Genomic DNA, 27,143 nt, shown 5'->3' with positions numbered 1-27,143 from the left:
TTAACCTCTTTAGCGTTGCATTTTATTCCAAAAAACCATGTAAAAACTGCATATAATCTCAAAATGAGTCGTTTGTGTGGTAAAGCACGGTGAAAGACACAATCCAATGTCACAGTCGGGACAATAATAGTGTGTTTCTTTTCAGATTTTTTTTCCAGGTTTATCAGTTTTTGAGTTGGATTCTGTTTTTTTTTTTCTTTCTGTTGGAGGTATATGCTCAAAATGTCTACCAATAAGACGCTCTGGATTGATCCGCAATGTGTTAGGTCGAACTTGTCTTTTTAGCGATAGTGTGGACAGTGGATGTACAGCAATGATTTGTTGTACAAGCTGGCATGTAAAGTTTGCATGAGATACAGTTTCGCCAGCTTTTTATTTGTATAAGACGAATGCATTCCAAAATGCACTGTTCCACTACATGACAAAATATCTTTTTGTAGTATTTAAATTTTGTTGTCTCCGCTTAACGGGATAGAAAGTCAGTTCTTGATCTGCACAATCTACGCTGTCCATTGTGTTATTGTAGTTGACCACAGCACAAGGCTTTGTAATCTGCTTATTGCCTTTTGCCTGTACAGTGACCATAGCTGCATTATGTACAGTGCTAAGAAGACAAACATGCGTCTTGTCTTTCCATCTCAGCCTAAGCACTTTACCCTTTTGCCAAGCTACTAGCACACCTTGCTGTAATTTAGCTCTGCCAATGTCTAAAGGGCATGCCACGACGGTTGAGATGCACTGTTCCATATGCGTCAGACTTTCTTTGCAGCAAGATGTCAAATAGCTCTGGTGAAGTATAAATTGTCCATGGTTACACAGTAAACTTGATCCCGCAGAGCATTTATCAAAGTCAGCACCAATGATGTAGCATTTTGGATCAAACATTGTCCCTTTCCTTGTATACAGAACTGAATTCTAAATGTATCCCGTTTTAGATTCACAAATCTCGTAAAATTTTATGCTAAATCTTACTCTTTTTGACACAATGTACTTTATCCATGACAGTCTACCCTTTCATCGATGCTGACATCATGGTCCAGAATGTAAACGCTCCAAAATTTTGCTACAAAGGCCTTGTGTATCTCCCAAATTTTCTTCAGTTTGGGTGCTGGGTGGATATTTTCATCAAAGTCTTCGTTGTTGGTAAAGTGCAGATATTTCATAATTAGTGAAAACCTGCACTCAGACATAATTCTTCCAAAGAACAGCAGCACTGACAACACTTTTACAGCCAGAGTGATTCTCAGTTCTAACACTTACGCAAGATGCATCTGTACAATTGTCTGAGTGACACTTGGGACTAATGCTTTTAGCATGGTTTTTGCAGCCTGAGTAAAAATGCTAAGGAGTTTATTTTTTATTTTTATTTTTTTTGATGAGCTCTAAGAGGCAATTCTGAACTGTTATAAACATTATACTGTTACTGAATTTATGTTGCAAAAAAAAGAGGCAAAAATCAAGCATGGAAGTGATGATTAAAAAATGATTACCTTTCAACACAGTTAATTTATATGATTTATTTTTATTTTTCCTTATTTTACTTTATCTGTAACTTCAGAACCTGTAGTATAGTATTTCCTTTTATTGCTTATATAATGTATGTATATTTTTCAAATCTACTTATGGAGATGCAGTTTAGAAAGCAAACCAGGATAATCTGCCAGTACATCACAAAACCAGTTCACACACACAATCGCATTCAGACAGCCAATTTTGAATCTTGAGTTGACCTTTCGTGTGCGAGGAAAACTGGAGTAATCTGACAATAGATAACTGAAGGACTCAAACCCAAAATGCTGGGTTCATCTTGAAGCAAAATTTAAATCTGCTTTGTTTTGTTGTCCTTTTGATCAGAAGCGGTTTATCAAGCAAGTAGTACAATATAAGTTAAACCAGAGGAATTTGAAGTAAGCATACCCACAAAAATATTAAAGAATCTGGTATTTTGGAAAAAAGATTTGCACACTATAAATGCATTCTGTAATCTCTTTTTAATGTGAACACACCTGCTCTTGTCATAATAATGTTCATCGCTGTGCTAATGAACTGCTCCAATGTCTGTCAAACAAACGATGCAGGCCTCATACTATATCCAGGTTGTTATGCTTTAGAAAATTACCTTCTAATGTTCATGTTGTAATTCATTTAATTATTGTAAACAAGAATGTACAGTATGTGATACAGCTTAGCTAGTGAAATTACATGCTGCTTGTTACAAAATTATTAAAAATACATTAAAATTTGGAATGATATTGCAAAAAAGGACACTAAGTTGTCATACTAAATGTTAGTAACAGACATTGCAATGAATTTAGGTGACACTACTGCGTATTCTGTTTGTGTGTTGCTAATAGAATGAGGATGCAGTATGGTGTCTTCTAAATGTCCTTTTGCTGTCTATGAGCAGGGAATGCACTGTGTAATAAATAATGAGACTGCTGTGTTTGTTGAAACATAGCTGAGCTGCTAAAAGTTGATCATGTTATGACCGGTGTTGAGCATTTTTAAACTGGCAAAACAGTAAACAATTAATAGTCATTGTTTTGTTTGTGCCTTTTAACAAGTTATTTGTGTTATACATATTGGTATCTTTTGTGTATTGTTAAGTAATCAAGTTATAACCAATTACCTCTGTTTTTTTCTTCTTTTTTTATTCATGTTGTTATTGAAAAAAATGTTATGATTATTTTTGTTTGGTTTGGTAACTGTGTCACTTTCCAGACTGAAAAGGACTTTGAATAGCAGGGCAGTACATCACAACACAGATGAAGTAATGACATAATAAAACTTAATTTGTATATACTATCTTGTATTACTTGGTGTTCCTTATTTTTGCTAACGCAGGCATAAAACTACACTTCACATTTCTGTATTGTTTTTCTGTACAGCATGTAAAATATTAAGTTCATTATTCTAAATGATAGTTATAAACAAAAAGGTGCCATGCTGTCCTCTTTTGTTCTTACACAAAAGGATTTTCTTTCATTATCTTTGTTAAGACAGTCTATTAATGCGTGTAGGTCTATTTAAAAGAATTTTTTTCTTTTCAACTTAATATTCTAATAAATAGAAAAGAAAATAAAAACTTGAACAACAGAAATGAATGCATCACAAACCGATCTTTTCACTTGTATTTGGTTCAATTACCGTATTTGTATTTATTGCCATGATATCATGTGTCACATGCCTAGTGTGGTAGAAATCAACATCTTAATTAAAGAAAGAAATTTCTCCACTAATAGGACAAATCAGAAAAAACCTTTAAAATAGTAATCAGGCAGGAGCAAAGCTTGTCCATCTGCATCATGTATTACATCCACAGCACCATGCTGAAGAGGGAGCATCTCTCAGAGCAGTCTTTTACAGCATGATGAGAATGGTCACAGAGTAAAAGCAGAAGGTCATACTTATTGATAACTGAATTTACATATCATACTGTGATTGGTTAAAAGACATGAGGTGTTTAGCATAGAGCACAAACCAGCCTAAATCAACATCTTTTCTGTGACGAAAATGAAACAAAAACAAATGCACCTTTAATGACAAAAAATGAAGGCTTTAAAATCATTATTGATGAAAAATAAGAGCGCAACTACGTGCAATGAGCAGCCTCAACTTAGCTTGTAGTGTCACGCAATTGTTGCAGCAGATGAAACGACAGGGGGATCATTTGCTTTTAATACATTTTCCTACATATTCCTGATAAAGGAACAGAAGTTTCACATTCGTTCTTTGATTGTAACTGGTGAATACAGTTCAGGGTTGTTGGTGAAACCACCAGACACGCCTCCACTTACACATACGGGCACAGTGGCAGTGACAACAACAGTCATAGTAATTGAAAATTGAGGTATGTTTCAAAAGAAGTGGCTATTTGGCTTGTCTATATCATTGATGAAATGAGGTGCTCCATTTGGTAGTACTAACATAAAATGTATTTAGGACTTCAGTGCTTGAAGCACATCTCCCAATTAATACGATATGTATATGTACAGTACAGCAAAATGGTATTGCTTCATTGCTGAATATTAATCTGCAAACACCAAATTTGTGTTATTCGTTTGGTTGTTGAAGGCAAACTAATGTTTATGAGCATAAGCCCTAAAATTTGAAGAACATAGTAAAAGCACTTATGTCATATGTTAGAATGGTATGTTAGTGAATGTAATGCAGTCTAGTCTCTCAGTTAAAATTAATTGACTACAGGTAACATTTGTAAGTCTGGATTTGCACAGTGGCTCAACAGTAACAAAGTCTGATCACCCGTGTGACGCACTTTGGAAACCACACAGCAAAGGTTCTTTTACAAGAGTTCTGAAATATTGGATTAATGTAAAAAAAATTGACTCATCCATTAAACAAGCTAATGATGTAAATATAAATCTTACAGTAGCAAATGTTGCAAACCTAATAGAGTGATTCTTTGGCAAACCAGATTTTAAAAGTATTTTGTTACAAAAATAGCTTTTAAGAATTTGTTTAAATGTAAGTGTCCCAAATTATTCTGGAATTCACTAATCCAACAGTACAGATATAATAATGTTTGAAAATTTATTTTTTATTTTTAGTATTTTAAGTAGTTCTTTTCAGTTGCTGAAGACAACATATCAGAGATTACATTTAAAATGTGTACATGGTCAGATAAATCAGATAATCCATGATGATCTCATTCTTTATAAACCCTGTGCTGAAATTAAAAGTGTGCTGCTTGGTCCAGCCTTTTTCAGTAAAATCATACAGCAGCATAACTAATGCATGTTGAAGGCTAGAAAACTGTGGTGACAGACCAGAGCTGCCATTATCTGAGCAAGATCTTTTGGATTAAATTGTTTATACACATACTCTTCATTTTTGGCTCATTATCATACATGTTAGTATAATAGTTTAGAAGTTCCATATATTCTGTGCATATACATGTTTTAAACAAGATATCCATCTGATTTTGACTTTTAGTTGACCAAATGCGATTTACTTTTTCTCGACTAAAATTAATTCTTTTGTCGACTAAATCTAAACTAAAACTAACAATAATTAAATGACTAAAATGTGTATAAAACTAAAATGCAGTTTAGTCAGAAGATCAAGACTAAAAATAAATCAAAATCTATTGTCAGAATTAACACTGGTGACAACTGTCCAGTTTTATTGTTTACAGGATATCTAGATGGAAGATAGACGTAAGGAAGAGCCAATGCAAATGAGTCGTTTATTGGTTGTAGTAAGGGTGTGCAGTCCTCAATCACACGGCCTCACTTCCTGTCGGGAGTCCATGTGGCAAGCCATGTTCAAGAGGACAGGGTACAGCAGGAAGTTGCACCACTTTGGATGGACCCTTGGCGGAACAGGGTGCGGGTAGTTGAGTCTGTCTTAGTCAGGACCTCACCTCTGACCTTACGCCATGGGTCGCCCTACCTGGAGTACATGACGCCCAACGGCATTGCGCAGGGGATCATTGAATCACACAAACCACAAAGCCACATTAAGGTGCTGACTCAATGGAGGGACAGCATATCTGCTGATCTCTTAATCATACATTTAGTATATTATATCAGCCTGCTCCTGGTACATTCTTGTCTTTGTTGTTCTCTTGACCTTTATCAGGTTTCCTAATATGCCTGAACAGGTTTCTGACATTTATTAACCATTTTGTTCTATTTCTATAATGAATGGTATATTTTAATATGGAAAGCATATCAAAACACTTTACCCTAAATGTTTGTGACCCATATGTCTTTTTTTTCTTCCACACTCACAGCCATGCAGCATTCACTGGGAATCATCCATCCATTGTCTCCCGCTTATCCGAGGTCGGGTCGCGGGGGCAGCAGCTTGAGCAGAGATGCCCAGACTTCCCTCTCCCTGGCCACTTCTTCTAGCTCTTCCGGGAGAATCCCAAGGCGTTCCCAGGCCAGTCGAGAGACATAATCCCTCCAGCGTGTCCTGGGTCTTCCCCGGGGCCTCCTCCCGGTTGGACGTGCCCGGAACACCTCACCAGGGAGGCGTCCAGGAGACATCCTGATCAGATGCCCGAGCCACCTCATCTGACTCCTCTCGATGCGGAGGAGCAGCGGCTCTACTCTGAGCCCCTCCCGGATGACTGAGCTTCTCACCCTATCTTTAAGGGAAAGCCCAGACACCCTGCGGAGGAAACTCATTTCAGCCGCTTGTATTCGCGATCTCATTCTTTCGGTCACTACCCATAGCTCATGACCATAGGTGAGGGTAGGAACATAGATCGACTGGTAAATTGAGAGCTTCGCCTTGCGGCTCAGCTCCTTTTTCACCACGACAGACCGATGCAACGCCCACATTACTGCGGATGCCGCACCGATCCGCCTGTCGATCTCACGCTCCATTCTTCCCTCACTCGTGAACAAGACCCCGAGATACTTGAACTCCTCCACTTGGGGCAGGATCTCGCTCCCAACCCTGAGAGGGCACTCCACCCTTTTCCGGCTGAGGACCATGGTCTCGGATTTGGAGGTGCTGATTCTCATCCCAGCCGCTTCACACTCGGCTGCGAACCGATCCAGAGAGAGCTGAAGATCACGGCCTGATGAAGCAAACAGGACAACATCATCTGCAAAAAGCAGTGACCCAATCCTGAGCCCACCAAACCGGACCCCCTCAACGCCCTGGCTGCGCCTAGAAATTCTGTCCATAAAAGTTATGAACAGAATCGGTGACAAAGGGCAGCCCTGGCGGAGTCCAACTCTCACTGGAAACGGGTTCGACTTACTGCCGGCAATGCGGACCAAGCTCTGGCACCGATCGTACAGGGACTGAACAGCCCTTATCAGGGGGGCCGGTACCCCATACTCTCGGAGTACCCCCCACAGGATTCCCCCGAGGGACACGGTCGAATGCCTTTTCTAAGTCCACAAAACACATGTAGACTGGTTGGGCAAACTTGGGAATCAGGTACACAAAATGGCAATGCACATGAAAAAACAAATGGGCAAAATGGTGACATGAAGACATCACTAATATATATATAAAACAAACATAACAAAAAATACTATCCACAAAAATTAAACAAAATTTTAACAAATATGTTACAATGAACAGCTGTTAGATTTGAATTTGATTCTCAGGTAGGGATCATTCCATTTTAGATTTGTTCATGTGGGTCTCCTCAAGTGGATTTGCTTTGGATTGATTGGTGATTCTAACCTTACCCAGTGTGAGTGAGTGTCCCCTTTAACAGAATAACGTGGTTTTTGCTTTCCCACTCTTCCTGCCATTATAAGCTACAGTCGCTTACTACCCTAACCTGGAAAAAAGTAAATACAGAAAATGTAAGGTGTTAATCTGTCACAGTTAGCCACCAGAATGACTTTGGATCTTCTGGGTGAGTTAATAATGTTTAACTACAAAATATGAAAGGCCAAAGAACGTTAAAAAAATTGTAAAACAAGCACTTTTGAAATGTATTCAAGTTATCTTTTATTGATTTTGAAAAGAAGTTTTATGATCATTGCCATATTTAATAACATCAAAATGTTGTTGAAGTGTAAATATTTAATTTAAAATTACATGCTAAAGTAAAGATGTGCCCATCAGGGAGTGCTAATACCGCAAAAGGACCAAGTAAAATACTGGGATCCTCACAGCAGAAAGGTAGTTCTGCTCACAGTGCCCCCTCAAAGCCACAATTGCAATAAAGTAACCTAAGCAGAAAATAAATCATGACACAATAATTTTAGACTTGTGCAAATGGATTTTTCAGAATACAATCAAGATTATGCACTGCCTGAGGAGTTCCATTTGAGTAACAGCAGTATGAATAATTATGTAGCTGTCAGGATGTGCTCTGTCTCTTTCTTTGATAGCTGTGGCACTATCAATGCATGGGTGGTTGTTTTGTCCAGTTGGTGTTTGGGTGTGCAGAAAATCTGGAGGGTGCAACGTTATATAGGGCATGCAATTCAGAAGCCCCAGTTGCCCCAGCACGACCAGGATCTAGTAATAGTGAGTTTCTGAAATGTGAAGGTGTGATAGCACTGTAACTTTCAAGATATTATTTTGATATAATAAAGCAGTCAGGGTCTGCCTAACAGCTTCACTATCCGTTTTATTGAAATTGCTGCAAAACAATGGACATTCTGAAAGTTATTCCTTGCAAAGCCCAAGAAGTGCATAGCACAAGAATGAAAAAAGGCAAGCACTATAACATAGTATTAATAATAATAAGCAGAAATGAAAAATAATAATAATATATTTTTTGGGTTGGAAAATGGATGGATGTACATGCATCATTTAGGTATAATCATTGCTGTATAGCCTTGCCCTGGTCTGATTGTTTTTTATTGCATATTTTTCAAAGTGAATTTGGTGTAGCTGACAGTCTGAGAGGAGACTATAACAAAAGGTTGGACTGGTCTCAGAACACAGAGGAACTATATAAGAAAGGGCAGAGCAGGCTCCTTTTTCTTAGGAGACTGTGTTCGTTTAGTATAGGATGTGACATCCTTCACATCTTCTACAACTCAATGATGGCTTGTGCGATTTTCTACGCTGTGGTGTGCTGGGCTGGAAACATCACTTCAAGAGATGCCAAGCAAATCAAGGAACTAATGAGAAGTGTGAACACAGTTATGGGAAACACTCTAGGCCTACTGGAAGTGGTAATGAAAGGGGGAATTAAAACAAAACAGAGTGCCATTATGAACAATGCTGCACTTCATCCCTCTGAAACACTAACACTGAGGACTTTCAGCAAACTAATTATTCAGCAGCAGTGTGTAAAGAAACGGTACTGAGGTTCCTTTATACCAGGGGTGGGCAAATATAGCCCTGGAGGGCTGCAGTGACTGCAGGTTTTTGTTCCAAACCAATTGCCTAATAAGAAGCACTTATTGCTCAAGTAACACTTCTACTTCACTTTAGTTGTCTCGCTCATTAAGATTTTGAACCCTTATTGCTTATTATAGTCTTAAACAGCTGTAGTCTTGGATTTTAATTGCTCTCAATTAGCAATAAGATGCAAATGACAAAAGAGACCAGCATTTCTTCATTTAGTGTGTTCCCATTTACACCTGTGTGTATTTATCATGCACTGTTGGGTTTAATTAAATACTTGGAAGGAAAGTGAAAAGAAAAAAGTGAAGGACTGAGAATAAAACGTCTGTTTTAGACTTCACATCATTTGGATGATATTCTTAGAAAGGAAAAAAAAATCTAGGATATGAGAATGACTTGACATGGCAGAGTTAAAGCACTAGCAAGCCATGAAATGAAATAATTGACAAGGACTGGTTTTTAATTAAGGAACTGGGTTGGAACAAAAACCTGCAACCACTGCGGCCCTCCAAGACTGAATCTGCCCACCCGTGCTTTATACTAACACCAATATGCCTGCATAATGCCTCACTGTGACTTTTAAACTACCAAGACAGAAGATTTCTTTCTTTTTAATTTTCTTTCTTTTTAGTTATTCTGGTGTGTGTTCAGACCATGGTGTGTGTGTATATTTATTTATGTAAGGAACTTCTGTAAAAAGTCAAATTTCTCCCAGAGGACAAATATGCTTCTGTCTTTTCTATTCTACTGTATATAAATAAGTTAGGTTATTTGGTGACTCTAAGTTAGCCCTGTGCACCAGTTTGCCAAGTAGATCCTATGATGGGCTGCTACCCTGTCATTTGACTGATTTCTGTATTACCCCTAATGCCTCCTGGAGCGTCTGTGCCCTCTCCAGCCATGACCCTAAATTAGGATAAATAACTAGAACATTATGTAATAAGATCACATTAGCCATAATTAGTAACAGTGGTGAGGCCTATCCTGTTGTCAATGTTATTCCATCTCCCCTGGAGGCTGCCAGTGAATTCTGTCCTGCCCTGTGCCATTCTGATAGTGCCCATGCCCCAGGCACACCCATCATTGTCATGTTTAGTCACTAATTTGCAGAAAGTTGATGAATGTGGTTACCTGACAGCTCTCTAGAGACACTACCAGTCTGTGCAGCATTCACACCTATGTCTAATGTATGGATGGATTTCCTCAAGGTACTTCACAGATGGATTGACGATTCTATACATGAATCAAAAGAGGGAGGATGCCCTGTTGTATGTTTCCTTGTGGCTAGTGCTGCAGGAGCATTGCCTGCTGTGATAGGATATTCAAAAAAGGAAAAGAGTTTAGAAAAGAGATCAATGGACTGTAAAAGCTGTAAATCTGAAGTATTATGTCACATACTGCCCATAATCCGTAAAACTTTTCTCTATTTCCATTAAATAATTATCAATCTATTAAATAAATCGAAACTAAAATTACATTGGTAAATTAGAATAAAATCTGTTACCTATTACATAAATTATTTTAAAGTAAACTTTATTTAAAGCTTTATTTCTGAAATAAAAGCTATGTGGTGAAACGTCTAACACCTTTCTAAACACAATTAACCTCTACTTTATAAAATACACAAGAATTACAAAGTACATCAATTACATTTTTTGCATAAATATTTGCTTGTAACTCTTCTGGTGTCAGTTAATGTAAAGGATAAAGTCTGACGTTTTATAATTATTGTGATGAACTACTATGGTTTTTACCGACCAGTTAATATTAATTTCGCATTAAAAATAATTAGAACACCTAACGTTTTAAAGTATTTATACAGAAAAAAGTAATAAAAACTATTAATCAATGCCGTCATCGCCCGCGTTCTACAGCACGTGACAACCGAGACGTCAGTTTGTAGTCGCCGCCCCTGTTTACCGCGTGGGGCACAACCAATCATACATTTCCGGCGTGTTTCGTCACGCCCAAGCGCGTCCAATCACAGTAAACACTCGGCTCCCACCGCCAAGCTTGTGTGAGGGTGCCACTTGTCTGTTTGTGTGTTACTTTGCAGACAGGAAGAGGCGTGAGGAAGGAGTATAATTTTGTTTTTGCATGGGAATATATCATAGTTGTGTTAAACTATGTAAAAAATTTCAAGCGTACTTTCAGAGAGTGTGCAGGGAGGCGTCATTCCCAAAGTTGTTTTATGATAATTTGCTCCTTGTTTTGCCATAGTAATAACAACAGCTGCTATTTTTGGCAGCATTCGCATACCTACTGCTGAATGTAAAACTCTAAGCATGGGGGGAGACTACTCATGTTATTTTAAAAAGTGCTGAATTAATTGACTTTTAGTATAGTTTTAATTAACTGATTTGTCTTTTTTTGCTTTAAAACTATAGGAATTCTTCATATAAAATTATTTGGTTAATGTATCTGAATTATGAAAGCAGACCTTCCTGTCAAATGTGACAGGTGCCTTTTGCGTTCCAAGCTTTAAGGAGAAATGCTCATTTTCATATAAGGGTAAAAAAACAAACTTAATGTGGCAGCCAGGTGATGGAATCGGAAGGGGTTCGACGCAGTTGCTCATTGTGAAAACGAAACCTCTTTTTAACCTTCGGGTATTTAGCTTCACGGCCTCCCTGCATCTGCACATAAATAAAGCGATGGTAAGTGACTGCCTTCATATTCTTTTATGGCATTTATCAAAATTTAGGCGTCACGTTTACGTGCTGAATGCGTTATAACTATGCTGTGTTTTAGAACCCGAAGGAGGTAGAGGAAGAATCGGCCGCCGAGCCCTCTCTCATAGAATCCCGTACTTCTTACGCTTGTAATACGTTTTCGGTTTCAGAACAACATTTCAGTATCGCCATTACCAAATGTTTATCTGCCAGCGTTTACTTGCTTTTAGTAAATGCAAGGAGGTGCTCGTTATCTCTGCCTGCTGTGTATCGAGTTTTTAGGATTTTAGGATTAACTGGGCTGTCCGCAATCGACGTTCAAAGCCATATATAAAGTTGGAGTGTATTGACCAATTGGGTCCACGATTGTTTGGGAATGCATTTGTGTAGCAATTATTTAAAAACAGGAAAACCTCAAAACAGTCATAAGTATTAAGCAGAGTTTCGCTGCACAACCCGTCCAGCGGTTGGTGTTATCTTTGAAGGCCCATTGCTGTATTTCATTGAACCACATGTCATGTTCGTTTTTAGATTACAGTAAGAAATACACTGAAGTATACAATCATAAATAGGGGAGTATTTGACGCAAGGGACGAACCAGCTCCGGACAGATTGTCACTACAAGACTCTTACTCAGAACAAAATAAGTTAGAATCTCCATTCCTTTCACACATCTTCAACAAGGGTTTTCTTTTGGACAAATTGAATAATAAAACATTGTTTTCCTCATCACTTTTAGTCTAGAGAATTTTTTTTTTTATTTTACACCTTTTCTAATTGTTTTTGTTAAGAGATGGTCTACTGTATTGCATTTAGGTAGTTTTTTTCTTATGTTTGAACTATTGTGTGTTGATAAGTATGTGAAGTCTGTCCTAGCAGAATTGAGGAACCCACCATAGGTGGGTTGCCAGTTCAGCACTGTAAGTGCCTATTAGAAACAGTCACATTTTGGGCATGAAAATTCTGAAGGGCTACACCAGAGTTTTTCCAATATGTATAAAGACGTTTCTAATATAAAACTTAACTCACTAATAATATCCGGCCCTCTTTTCCTAATGACTAGTGAAACACACTGTAGGTATAGAAAAGAGCCATCCCTTAAAAATATTCACATTTTGTTGCTTTGCAGTTTTTGAAATGAAGATATACACAAAAATATTTTTCCAGCTGTATTTACTACATGAAACTTATAACAGCCAAGTAAAAGATATGATAGTGCTATGATATGATAACAGTTCCCACCCCCCAAAAATAACAGCATAGCAAAGGTGGTTAAAGGATCACCCCCTCCTAAAAATACTTCTAAACTAAATCAGGTGTAACTGATCATCTTCTCTATTGCATGCCAAGCTAATTGTCTGCCACCTGTGCTCATTTGTAATCATTGTGATTAGTTCAGCATAAAAACAGCTGTTCCTGTATCATTTCAGTGGTTAGAAGTTCAACCGAAAGCAAACAATCAACTATGGGTGGCAAGGCACTGTCAAAAGATCTCAGGGATGAAGTTGTAGATAGACACAAGGCAGGAGATGGATATAAAAAAATCTCAACGGCTTTATCAGTCCCTAGAAGCAGAGTAAAGTCCATAATCAAGAAGTGGAAAGTGTTTGGTACTACTAGGATCCTTCCTGGATCAGGCCTTCCCTCCAAACTGGATGGAAGAGCAAGGAGGAAACTAGTCAGAGAGGCTACCAAGAGGCCTATGGCAACTTTAATGCAGTTACAGTAATTTTTAGCAAAGAGTGGACATTTTGTGCATGTGACAACAACATCAAAACAAATGTGGCTTGTATGGGAGGGTTGCAAGAAAGAAAAAAAAAGCCACTCCTCAAGAAAGGTCCCATCAAGTCTCGATTGAGCTTTGCCACAACGCACTTTGAAGATTCAGAGGCCAAATGGAAAAAGGTGTTATGGTCAGATGAGACCAAAATTGAGCTATTGGGAGTCAATGCCGAATGGTATATCTGACGGAAAGCCAATACAGTTTACCATCCAAAGAAAACAATACCTACAGTAAAGAATGGGGTTAGTAGCATCCTGTTGTGGGGGTGTTTCTCTGCAGCAGGGACTGTGGCACTTAAGATAGAAGGAAAAATGGAGGCAGCAAAATACCATCAAATTCCTAAGGAAAACCTGCTACCCTATGCTAAAAAGCTGTTTTTGTGAAGAAGGTGCACCTTCCTACATGATAATGACCCGAAGTACACTGCAAAGTTGACCACACATTGCTGAAGGAGAAAAATGTGATTGCCCTTCCATGGCTTATAAATAAAATATCTTCTTATATAATATGCTACCGTGGCTGTTCGTTTGTCTGTCCAGAATTTTAAATCACCTGTAGCTCGCAAACTGTTTGACCTATTGACCTGAAAATTGGTACACATATACTATGTGATGTCTACTGTCCACTTTTTGGGTGATGATTGACCTCCAAGGTTATTCATGTTTTTATTTTATTGTAGAATCGACTCTCGGCAGCGGACAGCAGGGAGGCCGTGCAGCACATGCGTACGGGCGCCATTCTCATCCCTACCACCTTCACCGTCCCCTCTCCTATCTCTTCATATCTTAAATCATTCTTGAGGCAGATTGAAGACTTAAGTGCCAGCTTAAGTGAAAAATTAAGGAAAACATACTAAGTAATTGCAACACAAACACTGACTTAATCAGTTTTAATGCGAAAAGATGGCGACAAAAGAAGAGAAGAAGCGGGCCACTAGGGTGGAGAAAAGAAGAGCTGCTCAGGAAGCAGCAAGCTCATCAATCTCTGGGCAAACCAATGCTAAACGTACAGAGAAAGAGGATGAAAACTATGAATGCTGAAGTCAAGAATATTCACTGCACATTATCATGCAGTATGCCGTTACTGGTAATAAATATTATAGTCATTTCTATTACTGCCAGCAAAAATGTATCCTATAACACTAAGTCAATGAGGCATGAGTTACATTTCTTACATCACCTTAAGGTTTATCAATGGCCAGAAAATGTGTGAAATAATAAATAGTGAGTAGGCAAGACAAAAAGGAATCTTTTTTCAGGCAGAGATGTGGGATTTTCAAGTATGTGGGACCATCAGTGAGACCTAATAGGTGTGGGAAAAAATACTCATCCATTATTTAAATTAAAACATTAATCGTAGGTACCCAGTGTTTCAGGCATGGTTCTGTCAGAATTGTCCATTCTGTATCTAACCTTGTTCTTTTTAAATTTTCAGTGTGGAAACATGCCTTAAAGCCAGATTTTAAGTATATGCATCATCCAACACCTCCAGGTAAAATCAAAATGTTGCTTTTTTGTATGCAGTAGGCCTAATCATGTTGTGCATTTTGCAGAGAGCATGTTTTAGTTTAGTAAAGACAATACACTTGCACAGATCTGAAGTTGATCTCATCATATTAAAATCACTTATTATTATTATGCTGTATTGTTTGTGAAACAATTTTTGTTTGTATTATATTTTCTGAATATAAAATTTGTATTCCAAGTCTGCTTGGTTGTGTTTTACAGGTTGTTTCAGATCAAATATGCCTGACCGGAGATCATATTTATAAAAGTTGTGTACACACAAAATGAGGCTTGAAATGTGCATATGTAACTGTCCATGCAAACGTCAGGATTTAAAATGGAAAACGTAATTGGGGAACATGCACATATTTATGGTAACTCTTACCCATGCATACACAACATTTTGTGAAAACTGGGAAATGATGACACCCTTGAGCAAGTAGGGAAGTGCAGCCAAACCAGCAAAATAACTAACACACATAATAATACATATCATCAAACCATTATTATAATGTGCATTGGCATAAGAAACATATTACACCTCAAAAGTGAAGAATATGATATACAGGCTGTATTTTAGTTCTCTTATGAGAGGGCCAATGCTGCATACAGTATTTGCACTGAATAACTTTTTGGTTATTTGTTACTTTATATAGCCTACCTGTTGTTATTTCTGAGGTAACTGGCCGAAAGGTCAGGAGTATCTCAGACAAGCTATACTCCGTCATACCCACTGTGCTGGAAGTCACTAACCTTCACAGCAACGCCCTGAACCCAGTTTTCATATGGTGTGTGTGCACATACTATATATAAAACATATTTTTGCCAAAGTAAAAAGGCAATTTGCAGCAGTGTTCAGTTCTCCTAAAGTAATCTGAGAAATTTACTACACATGTATTGCAATAAGAACACCTAGGAAGAATGATGTTGCTTTTGTTGAGCAGTGACATTCCATTAACGTAAAAGACATTGGTGCCAAGATGATACTGAAAAACATTATAGCTTGGTGGCCTGGGTCAACCCGTGATTCACTTATTTTGAAGCAAAATAGCTTTGACAAATGTGATGGTGCTGTACATAGTGAATGGCTTGTTGGTAAGGTAACTGGCTGAACCCTCAGTTTTTTTGGAAGGCCTGTCCTATTGTCAGCATTCACGTCATTACATGTGCCAGCTAGATACTGACTTTTCTTGACCCCCCCAAAATGCAGAGGAGAGGTGCTATAATTCCACTCATGATCTTGCACTCTCAGTTGCAGAGTGCAGTCACTTACTCTTGAAAGCGGGTGGCGTTGTCTTGATGTGTCAGACCAATGATGTTCTGCAGCGGCATGTTTGCATATGTATGAGGTTGATTAGCATAGTCCATATCATATATATAATATAAAATGTTCACATATACACATTTACAAGGTGATTGTGTTTTTTTTTTTGTTTTTTTTTAAAGGGTAAAATGTGTGTACGGCAGATTTTTTTTTTTTGCATACGCATTTTCCCATTGATTTTGGAGTTTGCATATTTTTACACTCAATCCCACACAGTTTTATAAATGAGGCCGCAGAAGCGTGAACAGCACCCCAATGTGAATTGTCTTTAGTTTCCCATGTTAATTCATTAATTAATAATTAAAGAACCAATTCTTTTTGCACAAGTTATTTACAGCTCTGGTGTCTCATGGCTCTAGGGACAGGACTTCATTTTCAAGCCTGGTCATGTTGTAGAGTTTGCATGCTTTACTTATGCCTGTATGGGTTTTCTGTGGGAATTCTGGTATGTGAAGTTAATATATAGCTCTAAAATGACTTGGCATGAGCAAGGATAAATACTGTATGTGTGTGAATGTGCACTGTGGTATCCCATACAGATCTGGTTTTATCCTTGTGACAAGTACTGTTATCCTAGACTTCAGGTTCCCACAAAAATGTAACGGAAAAAGCATATTCAGAAAGTGTAAGTAAGCCCCGTGTGACTTACACATAAACCTCCTTTCTGTTGTTACAGAGGTTTGAGTGTTTTGTATCACTTTTGTAAGTACATTGGGCTTTTCTTGAACAGTTACTCTTCCTGGTAATTTTAGTATTTACAGTGATCTGCTTACCTTTTCCATCTTTGTTTGACTTCTGTCCGCATAGTGATTTTTCTCCACCCATTCTTTTAGTTATATGTTACATCTGGTTTACTCTACTGTAAATCTAGAACTGTTTTGTTATAGTTTGTCTAGTATTGTTTATTTTATTCCTGTTTTATTTTCTTGTGCTTCTATAAAATAACAATACATTTTACTTAATACCTTTCAAGGCACACTTTGATACTGTGTATTTATTTTTAACAGAGAAAAAATACAATTCATGTAAATGCACTAAAAGTAAATAGAACAAAATATGTTGTATTGAAATGAAACCGTTCAGAGAAAGAAAATGCTTTAAAGTTAGAGTTGTATATGCAAATGCACTTAAAGTGAGCATATATGGTAGGTTTGACCTGACAACACTGAAAGTTAGTCACATATGGATAAATAGAAGTTGGTGCACAGTGCATGTGTTAGTAGGTGTAACTTATTGAGACGTCAAGGCCCCCCATGAGCTAATTTTTGTGTTTACCAAAACCTCTTCAGTCCTTGTAATGAAACACCAAGGAGGATATTACAAAGGTCTGAATAAGGGTCTCAGCTGCTCTTTATTTCAGGTAAGAGCAGAACCTGGGCATGTTTATTTAAGTGAATTAAAGCTGGCCTAGATATGTGCCAAGTGTGAGATTCAAAGGAACGTGTAGAATCTAAGATTACACAAAAAATCCCCACTTCTGTTGAAAAAGATGTAATAAAAATAAGGACCGACCATGTTAAACTTGCAGCTTAACTGAGGATGTCTGTAGTGGTAGTGAGAAGCATTGTTTATTCATCATTGCTTATCAAAAATGTGCTATCCTCCAGGTGCATGTTTAATTTCAAGGACAAATGAAATTGCCAGGGCGTAACAGTGTATGTGGAAGTGTTTGGTGTGTGTAGATTTATATGTTGTCTGTCAAAATTTTAACCTTTCATGGTGAATAATTTAGCCAAAGGCAAATGTATAAATTATAAATGAAACCAGACACAACAGCAAACACCTTAATGATGAAAGATACTGTAAAAAATTGACTTGACTGGGCCAATGGAAACAAAATGTCATCAGTATGATCTAATAAAATTCTGAGGTTTCCCTGAAAATTGAAAGCTTTATAAGAGTAGTAAGTGCATTTTTCCTGTATTAGACCTTCCTTGTAGATGGCAGCATAATCTACATAAGAAAAGGTTTGAGAAGTTAACCATGTTTTCCTCTTTTAGGGTTTTAATCAATACATAAGAGCTTTCATAGATCTTGTTAAACCAGAGTACAGCATGATAAAAGTTGGTAGAACGTAAAAGATAACATAATGAGAAATATTGATATTAGGTTTTATTTTTGATCTCTTTATTTCTGATTCTGTTGTAACCCTTTGAATATCTGTTAAGCGTTACATAAATGTATTATTGTAGTTTATACTTATTGAATTTTATTGATGGGTAATTACATGTAAACTGTTTTAGTAAACTGAGAATTGTTTTATGATTTAGCCTGCAGAAAATACTTCCAAGTTTTGACCTGAGTACACACCCACACATATTGCTGTTGAGCCATTTTTGAATTACCAGTTGCCATATCTCGCACACGTTTGGCAAGTGGGAGAAAAACTGGAGTATTCAGAGAGAGCTCATAATAAACGTGAGGAAAACATGCAAACAGGGAGTTGACTAGGACTTAAATCCAAGGTTCTGGAGTTGTAAGAGAGCAACACTAAGTGCTGTGATGTAGTAATTTAAGACCTTTCAAAACTGCAAAACATTGTAGTAATTTTCTTCATGTGAGAGCTTTGTATAGGCCGCAATTTTCGTTTTGGTTATTTATAATTTTCTTTATTTTGAACTCAACCCAGAACTGTTTGCTAAGAATTGAATTGTGGATTCTGTGCAGCACCTTCAAAGTCATTTAGAAAGGTAAACTGGGACTTCTGAAGGCTAATAAACAGTACACCAATATATTTTGAGTCTTAAAGAATATTTGAATTTTTTTCGCCCAAAACTATATGTTTGGTTATGTAAAGAGCAGTTTTTATGGTTTGTTGTATGCATGATCTTGATTAACCTTCTAGAATTTTTTTTTCTGTTCTCCATGGCCATCAGACCTTACTTTTAATCTATGTTAATTAGAATTGCCTAATTGTGTTATATATATACTAGCCATGTGCGCCCAACTACGTTGCGCGTGTTAAAGTTGTCTGTGAAGGGCTCCCTGTTTAAATGCGGCTGCCAGTCGTGAACTGGGCCCTTCGTCGCACAGCATTATGATTTTTTATAAGGAAAACAAAACCCTTGGACATTTATTCGATAGGAACGGCCTCCTCAGAATCACTGTCCGAATAGTAATTATGTGGTGGTGGAGGAGCATTTCTGCTTCTCTCCGTTCACAGTCCATCTCGTTTTCATGATGCTGTCGTTTCCTGTCACGATCTCTTCTCAACCTTTCTCCAATCTCGCAGTTTGCTTTGTGGCAATCCAAAGAGTAAGGAAGAAGCAATGCTTCTTTCTTGAACTCCAAACGCCGACTGATGGAAAATCACAGAAGTGTGCCCGACATATATACTCTGACCCCAAGAAGTGGGTGAACATTCGATTTGGACGAAGTGCTGCCAACGACGGTCGATAGGAACACAAAAAACCACAGTCTCGACAACGAAGCAGGTGTTGACGCCAGATCTAAACACAAAGCATGGTTTCAACGCCAGATCTAAACACAGAGTGCTATCGACAGTGTTTGTAAACAAAAGTAACAACCAAGGTGTTGTGTATTCAGCCAGTACAAACAGCACATAGTCTCCTTTAGTTCAGTCCTCTTTAATCACCACACTCCAACCTCTTCTAACGATCCTCCCCCTCACTTCCTCTCCTCCTCCATCACTACTGCCCTCTACTGAACACAGCAGGAACACCACACAAGGCAGTGAATTCGCAGACAAACAAAGATCAAGATCCAAATGAAGATTATATATAAAGATATATATATATATATATATATATCTTTTTTTTTTCTTTCTTCATCCTTTAAAGCACTTTGAGCTACGTCATTTGAGTGAAATGTGCTATATAAACAAATGTTGTTGTAGAAACCTCTCTCTAATATATTTGTGTGTATATATATATATATATATAATGCGTGTGTGTGTATATATATATATATATATATATATATATATATATATATATATATATACACACACACATACTATATATATATATATATACATTATATACTCTATACACACATATACTATATATATACATTATATACTATATATATATATATATATATATATATACACACATACACACACACATATATATATACTGTGTATATATATATATGTGTGTGTGTGTGTATATATATATATATATATATATATATATATATACACACATTATATACTGTATGTGTATATATATATATATATATATATATATATATACACAGTATATATACAGTATATAGTGTGTGTATGTATGTGCATATATATATATATATATATATATATATACACACACATTATATACTGTGTATATATATATGTGTGTGTGTGTGTGTATGTGTATATATAATGTTTATATATATATGTGTGTGTATAATATACAGTACTGTGCAAAAGTTTTAGGCAGGTGTGAAAAAATGCTGTAAACAAAGAATGCTTTCAAAAATGGAAGTGTTAATCATTTATTTTCATCAATCAACAAAATGCAGTGAATGAACAAAAGAGAAATCTAAATCAAATCAATATTTGGTGTGACCACCCTTTGCCTTCAAAACAGCATCAATTCTTCTAGGTATACTTGAACACAGTTTTTTGAAGGAACTCTGCTGGTAGGTTGTTCCAAACATCTTGGAGAACTAACCACAGATCTTCTGTGGATGTAGGCTTCCTCACATCCTTCTGTCTCGTCATGTAATCCCAGACACACTCGATGATGTTGAGGTCAGGGCTCTGTGGGGGCCATACCATCTCTTCCAGGACTTCTTGTTCTTCTTTACGCTGAAGATAGTTCTTAATGACTTTGGCTGCAGAATAAATTTGGGGGCAATCATGCGCCTCCCTGATGGTATTGCATGATGGATAAGTATCTGCCTGTATTTCTCAGCATTGAGAATACTATTAATCCTGACCAAATCTTCAACTCCATTTGCAGAAATGCAGCCCCAAACGTTCAAGGAACCTCCACCATGCTTCACTGTTGCCTGCAGACACTCATTATTGTACCGCTGTCCAGCCCTTCGATGAACAAACTGCCTTCTGCTACAGCCAAATATTTCAAATTTTGACTCGTCAGTCCAGAGCACCTGCTGCCATTTTTCTGCACCCCAATTCCTTTGTTTTCGTGCATACTTCAGTCGCTTGGCCTTGTTTCCACGTCAGAGGTATGGCTTTTTGGCTGCAATTCTTCCATGAAGACCACTTCTGGCCAGACTTCTCCAGACAGTAGATGGGTGTACCTGGGTCCCACTGGTTTCTGCCAGTTCTGAGCTGATGGCACTGCTGGACATCTTCCGATTTTGAAGGGTAATAAGCTTGATGTGTCTTTCATCTGCTGCACTAAGTTTCCTTGGCCGACCACTGCATCTACGATCCTCAACGTTGCCCGTTTCTTTGTGCTTCTTCAAAAGAGCTTGAACAGCACATCTTGAAACCTCAGTCTGCTTTGAAATCTTTGTCTGGGAGAGACCTTGCTGATGCAGTATAACTACCTTGTGTCTTGTTGCTGTGCTCAATCTTGCCATGACATGAAACTGTCTTCACAACCTCACCTTGGTAGCAGAGTTTGGCTGTTCCTCATCCAGTTTTAAGCCTCCTACACAGCTGTTTCTGTTTCAGTTAATGACTGTGTTTCCACCTACGTGTGACGTTGATGATCATTAGCACCTGTTTGGTATAATTGGTTGATCATACACCTGGCTATAATCCTACAAAATCCCTGATTTTGTGCAAGTGTACCTATAAGAATTGATGCTGGTTTGAAGGCAAAAGGTAGTAACACCAAATTTTGATTTAGATTTTTCTTTTGTTCGCTCACTTTGCATTTTGTAAATTGATAACAATAAATAATCATTTATATTTCTGAAAGCATTCTTTGTTTACAGCATTTTTTCACACCTGCCTAAAACTTTTGCACAGTACTGTAATATATATACAGTGATCCCTCGCTATATCGCGCCTCGCCTTTCGCGGCTTCACTCCATCGCGGATTTTATATGTAAGCATATTTAAATATATATCGCGGATTTTTTGCTGGTTCGCGGATTTCTGCGGACAATGGGTCTTTTAATTTCTGGTACATGCTTCCTCAGTTGGTTTGCCCAGTTGATTTCATACAAGGGACGCTATTGGCAGATGGCTGAGAAGCTAGATTGCTTACTTTTCTCTCTATCTTGCGCTGACTTTCTCTGATCCTGACGTATGGGGATTGAGCAGGGGGGCTGTTCGCACACCTAGACGATACGGACGCTCGTCTAAAAATGCTGAAAGATTATCTTCACGTTGCTATCTTTTGTGCAGCTGCTTCCTGAAATGACATGCTGCGCGGTGCTTCGCATACTTAAAAGCTCGAAGGGCACGTATTGATTTTTGACTGAAAAACAAACTCTGTCTCTCTCTCTCTCTCTTTCTCTTTGTCTGCTCCTGACGGAGGGGGTGTGAGCTGCCGCCTTCAACAGCTTTGTGCCGCGGTGCTTCGCATACTTAAAAGCCAAACATCCCTATTGATTTGTTTGCTAGAGATTGTTTTCTCTATCTATGTGACATTCTGTGCTCCTGACACGCACTCCTTTGAAGAGGAAGATATGTTTGCATTCTTTTAATTGTGAGACAGAACTGTCATCTCTGTCTTGTCATGGAGCACAGTTTAAACTTTTGAAAAAGAGACAAATGTTTGTTTGCAGTGTTTTGAATAACGTTCCTGTCTCTCTACAACCTCCTGTGTTTCTGCGCAAATCTGTGACCCAAGCATGACAATATAAAAATAACCATATAAACATATGGTTTCTACTTCGCGGATTTTCTTATTTCGCGGGTGGCTCTGGAACGCAACCCCCGCGATGGAGGAGGGATTACTGTATATAAAATAATATGTGTGTGTGTGTGTATAGACCATTTTTTACTCATCATTTTTCCTATAAATATGTTTTTCCTCTGTACTCCTATTTTACTTCTTGCATCTTAAACACATGTTAGTTTTGTTGGTTTCCATGGGTATGTGCCCTGCAGTGGTCTAGCACCCTGTCTAAGGTGACTTTCTCTCTTCTCCCTTATGTGGGAACCCACAATTCTGAACTGGATTAAACAGGTTTAATTACAAATGGATAAATAATCAGAGTGAAAGTGGCAATGACAATTTCTCAAGCTAAGAAGGTTAACTATAAAATTTTTAAATTTTCCTTTAATTCATCTATCCATTTATTCATTTTGTGAATCTGCTTTTGTTATTTTAGTGTCCCAGGAAGCAATAACCTAAACCACTGGGCACAAATGCAATACAAGGCTAAGCTGGAGTCAACATTTAACCTACCAATCTTGTAGGTTAAGATGGGGAAGCCAAAAGAAACTCCTATAAATGTAGGGGGAATGTGCAAACTCCACACGGACTGGAGAAATGAACACAGTTTCATGGCGTTCTGAGGCAGTACTGCTATCGACTCAACCATAGCCTTTTAAATGTTTTCCACTAGGGTAGATACTTTTACGGTGAAATACATTTTTAATGGCTTTTTGACTCGGGTAAAACATGTACAATTATTTGGAAGGGCTATAATTTCAGTATACTTAAAATCATTTTAATTAGGTGATATATATGGATGGTGGCACGATTAAACAATGTTACCTTTTCTCCCTTTGGGATCAAAAGTTCTTGATCCATATCCTATCCCTGACACTATTTGAGAGGAGTGTGCATGTTCTCCACACATCAGCATGGGTTGTTTTTTTAGGTTTCTGGATTTTGCTTCATGTCATAAATATGTTGTTAGGTTGATTAACACTATGTGAGCACATAGAGGCATGTCTAGTGTTTATTCTGTCCTGCATTGACCCTTGCTCTTCTTTCTTAGGCTGTAACTCCCCGTCACTTTGTATTGATGTGGCTTCAGCAAATGAATGAATGAATGATGTGTGTTAATGTCAGCCTTTAAATTAATATTTATGCAATGATTCTTGGGATCTTCACACATTGCTTACAACATGCCAACCATGTATTCACACATCATTATGTTAACTGGTTAAAGTTGTTTATTGTGTAGCTAATCATTTTGTTCAGATTTATATCCAACCATTGCTTTGAGGATCCTGTTCTGACATTAATTGGCACAACATGTTTTAGATATGGCAAATACCCATGTGAAAAAAGTAATCAGCAGGTCTGGTGTCATTACAGAACTCAAAACCTGTCTAATGTCTTAACATAGATAAAGTAATTGAATAAGGTAAGCTATTATCAGTTATAAATAATACTGTACCTATTTCTGTTTGTTTTTATTAGCATCAATTACTAAATCTCAAATTGAAGCCACTCACAACTATTTTTGATATTTTTTCCAGTATCATAGTAGGCCCACTTGAATCTTTTTCTGTTTCTCACTTGATGTCAAACCCAGCACATCAGTTTCTGTGTGGTGTTTTTTTTTTTTAACACACCACCTGCAGCCAACATGGTTTTATGAATTGTTTGATTGACATTATGCACTGTTTTCAGGAGAACAGTTAGAGGGTAATGAAAAGAATTGTTGTTTAGTTGTAAAAGTGAATACATTTGTTGAGCTTTTTGGCACAATGCATAATCCCTGAATGGTTGTGTCCTCAAAACTGAGAGAGAGTGGCATATGTGCAACAGGTGTTATGTAGATTTTCAGTATTATACATATGAATAATCTTAGCAAAATGTGTTTTTGTTTGAACAATAAAAGTTACAGCTTATTAACTACAGATATCCTAATCCTGTAATGGTATCGGATATGTAATGGACTTACTGTAGAACTTGTAGTTTATATATATATATATATTTCATGAATTTTCTGTCATTAGTGAGAAATTATTTGCAATGTTTTCTTTTTTACTCAAAAAAAAAAGCGCCATAGGCAGTAGTGCAGAATATATGGTTTGTCTTGCACTGATGTGTAGTAAGTGACCAGTAATGTTGCATATCAGAAGGTTTTTATATTGGGGTTCAGTTGCTTCAATATTTTCATTTTGAAGAATTACCTTTCATCAGTTTTCTTCACTTATTCTACTCAGAAATATCACTTGAAAAATCTGACCTTCTAAAGTTAATGGTTCCCTCACCCAATTCAAGGAAATCACTTTAGTTTTTGAATTACAATGTTTAAAATTTTTGGAATTGACGTGTTACAAAATGTCATTCAGTTTCCCCAGAATGCAGATTTTCAACATTTTTTACATATTTAAGATCTTAGAAGATTCGCCGCCACTGTAGGAATGCTTTTGTAAAGACATCATCTGGTAAACAAAGTGGAGCAGAAAATATTTATATATCAAGCAAGGAGGAGGCTTTATGAGAAATAAAAATAAAAAATAAATATTATTGTCTGTCATTTCTCTAGATACAAAACCTAGACCAATTACAATAACAAAGTGGAGCAATGTCATTCAAGTTCAAGTTTATTGCTATATATACATTGTACAATTGTGACAATAACACAATAACAAAATTGACAAAAATGTACATATAAGTATATACAATTGTTTACAATATATATATTTTCTGATATGTGTACACACTAGCTATGTTAATTATGTTAGCAAATATTATATCTCTTTTGCCCTACATGTATCTTCAGTGCCCTTTCTCTGTATCCGAATGTGTCTGAACCTCCGTTGACCGACACTTCCTCTGTAGAGCTTGTTCCTGTAAAGCCTACTTTGATTTTAACACATGAATATACTTCAGCCTATTTTTAGCCTTCACTTTAACAAAGCTTAGTTGAATTTATTCTATGGCACAGTTTAAAGAAAGGGCACTGCAAGCTCTGTGTGTTTGACTGTTGCTGTGTACTTGCGCAGCTTCACTAAATAGCCAATCACTGAATTTTGCAGCTTCCTGCACCAGTCAAGAGAAACTGCATCAGAGATATGACATTGTTTGAATGTGAGCTTAACAAAACATATACAGTGAAAAATAATTGTTACTAAGTAACAATTTAGGCACAATTCTAACATAATTTTAAAATGATGTTGAATGTTTTTGCAACAACTAAGAAAGATTGCTTACCAAATAAATATGATCAGGAAATTCATACTTTAAAAATTAGAATTTATGGGAATTTAATTTGTGTGATATCTGCAGTCCCACACTGAATTTCAAGCCTTGCATATGCAGTCAAATACTTGCTAGAGCATGTAACACTAAAACTTCATACTAATAAGTGATCAGCAAGTTAAGGTAATCTTTATTTATTTGCTGTTTATCTTGAACTTACTGTGTAGCAATGATTGATTTGTTCGAAAATAATTAATTCAATTTAATATGTTTCCCCCTTTTGCTGCAACTTTCTTTCTGCACAGTAATCTTCAATTAATATTCCCTCACCTGCTTTCAAAAAGTCAAAATAGGACCATACTTCAGACTTCGTCCTTTTTCACTGGGTGAAAGAGCTCTCAACCACTGACAGTGCGTTCTGTCATAGTTAAATTAAAGCACTAGATGCACAATTTGCATGCTGATTACATACTTTTTAGCAAATTAAGCACTTGTTTTAAAAACCCTATAATCGTCAACAGTTACGGTAATAATTGAAATATTTAGGTGTAATAAACGTTGGAGATTTCACCACTGTATACTGTAAAAACCAGTAACTGTCCCATCCCCAATATATACTATGTGTGTGTGTTACATATGTGTGTTATAAGATGTAAGGTCACAGTACAACACAGCATTTTGTTTGCATGTATGGTAAGAAAAAGCAAAATATGCACTATAGCCAAGCCATGATTAAACACAACTAACTATGACTGAGGACATTGCATTTGAAAGAGTAAAAGTAATTGGTACCTTCCAGTCCCAACCCCCCAAAAAAACTTGTTGTTTCCTGTTGGTGGATATTTATTCAAAACCATTTTATGAAAGGCGAATCTAATTTCAGAGTTTTGCGCCAATGCAACATCGTGATTTTTATCAATTTTAAATGAACTTGGAACAAATCACCTTTGAATCATCGTACTAACATTACCATATATCTCTACTGTGCTGAGTTTCATCAGTCTGTGAAACAAGACTGTGTCCTGAGCTAAAACGCCGGTGCAGCACCTTCCCAAC

General features: G+C 37.1%; 2 protein-coding genes across 5 annotated transcripts in view; both read left to right on the top strand.

Annotated features, from left to right (window-relative positions):
* Positions 1-2,805, top strand: part of gk5 (glycerol kinase 5) — a 143,868-nt gene extending 141,063 nt beyond the window's left edge. Inside the window, exon 16 of the mRNA XM_051922915.1 lies at positions 1-2,805. This exon is cut by the window's left edge and continues 1,565 nt beyond it. The gene's annotated coding sequence lies outside the window, so the exon portion shown is untranslated.
* An 8,036-nt stretch (positions 2,806-10,841) lies between these two features.
* Positions 10,842-27,143, top strand: part of LOC114646464 (transcription factor Dp-2-like) — a 128,555-nt gene continuing 112,253 nt past the window's right edge. For 2 of the 4 annotated variants that reach the window (XM_051922920.1, XM_051922919.1), the window contains exon 1: positions 10,843-11,459. Coding sequence is in view for 1 of the 4 variants with exons in the window: in XM_051922916.1 (XP_051778876.1) it covers positions 14,727-14,748 (22 nt within the window). In the remaining 3 variants the exon portion in view is untranslated. Of the gene's footprint in view, positions 11,460-14,691; positions 14,749-27,143 lie in introns of those variants that run through there. The other 2 variants (XM_051922916.1, XM_051922918.1) reach the window with 2 other exon arrangements.

Source organism: Erpetoichthys calabaricus, chromosome 2 (genome assembly GCF_900747795.2).
Source record: "Erpetoichthys calabaricus chromosome 2, fErpCal1.3, whole genome shotgun sequence".
In the NCBI taxonomy this organism is placed as follows: Eukaryota; Metazoa; Chordata; class Cladistia; order Polypteriformes; family Polypteridae; genus Erpetoichthys; species Erpetoichthys calabaricus.
The sequence above is the reverse complement of the archived record's forward strand: the minus strand, read 5'-3'. Positions and strand labels throughout refer to the sequence as shown.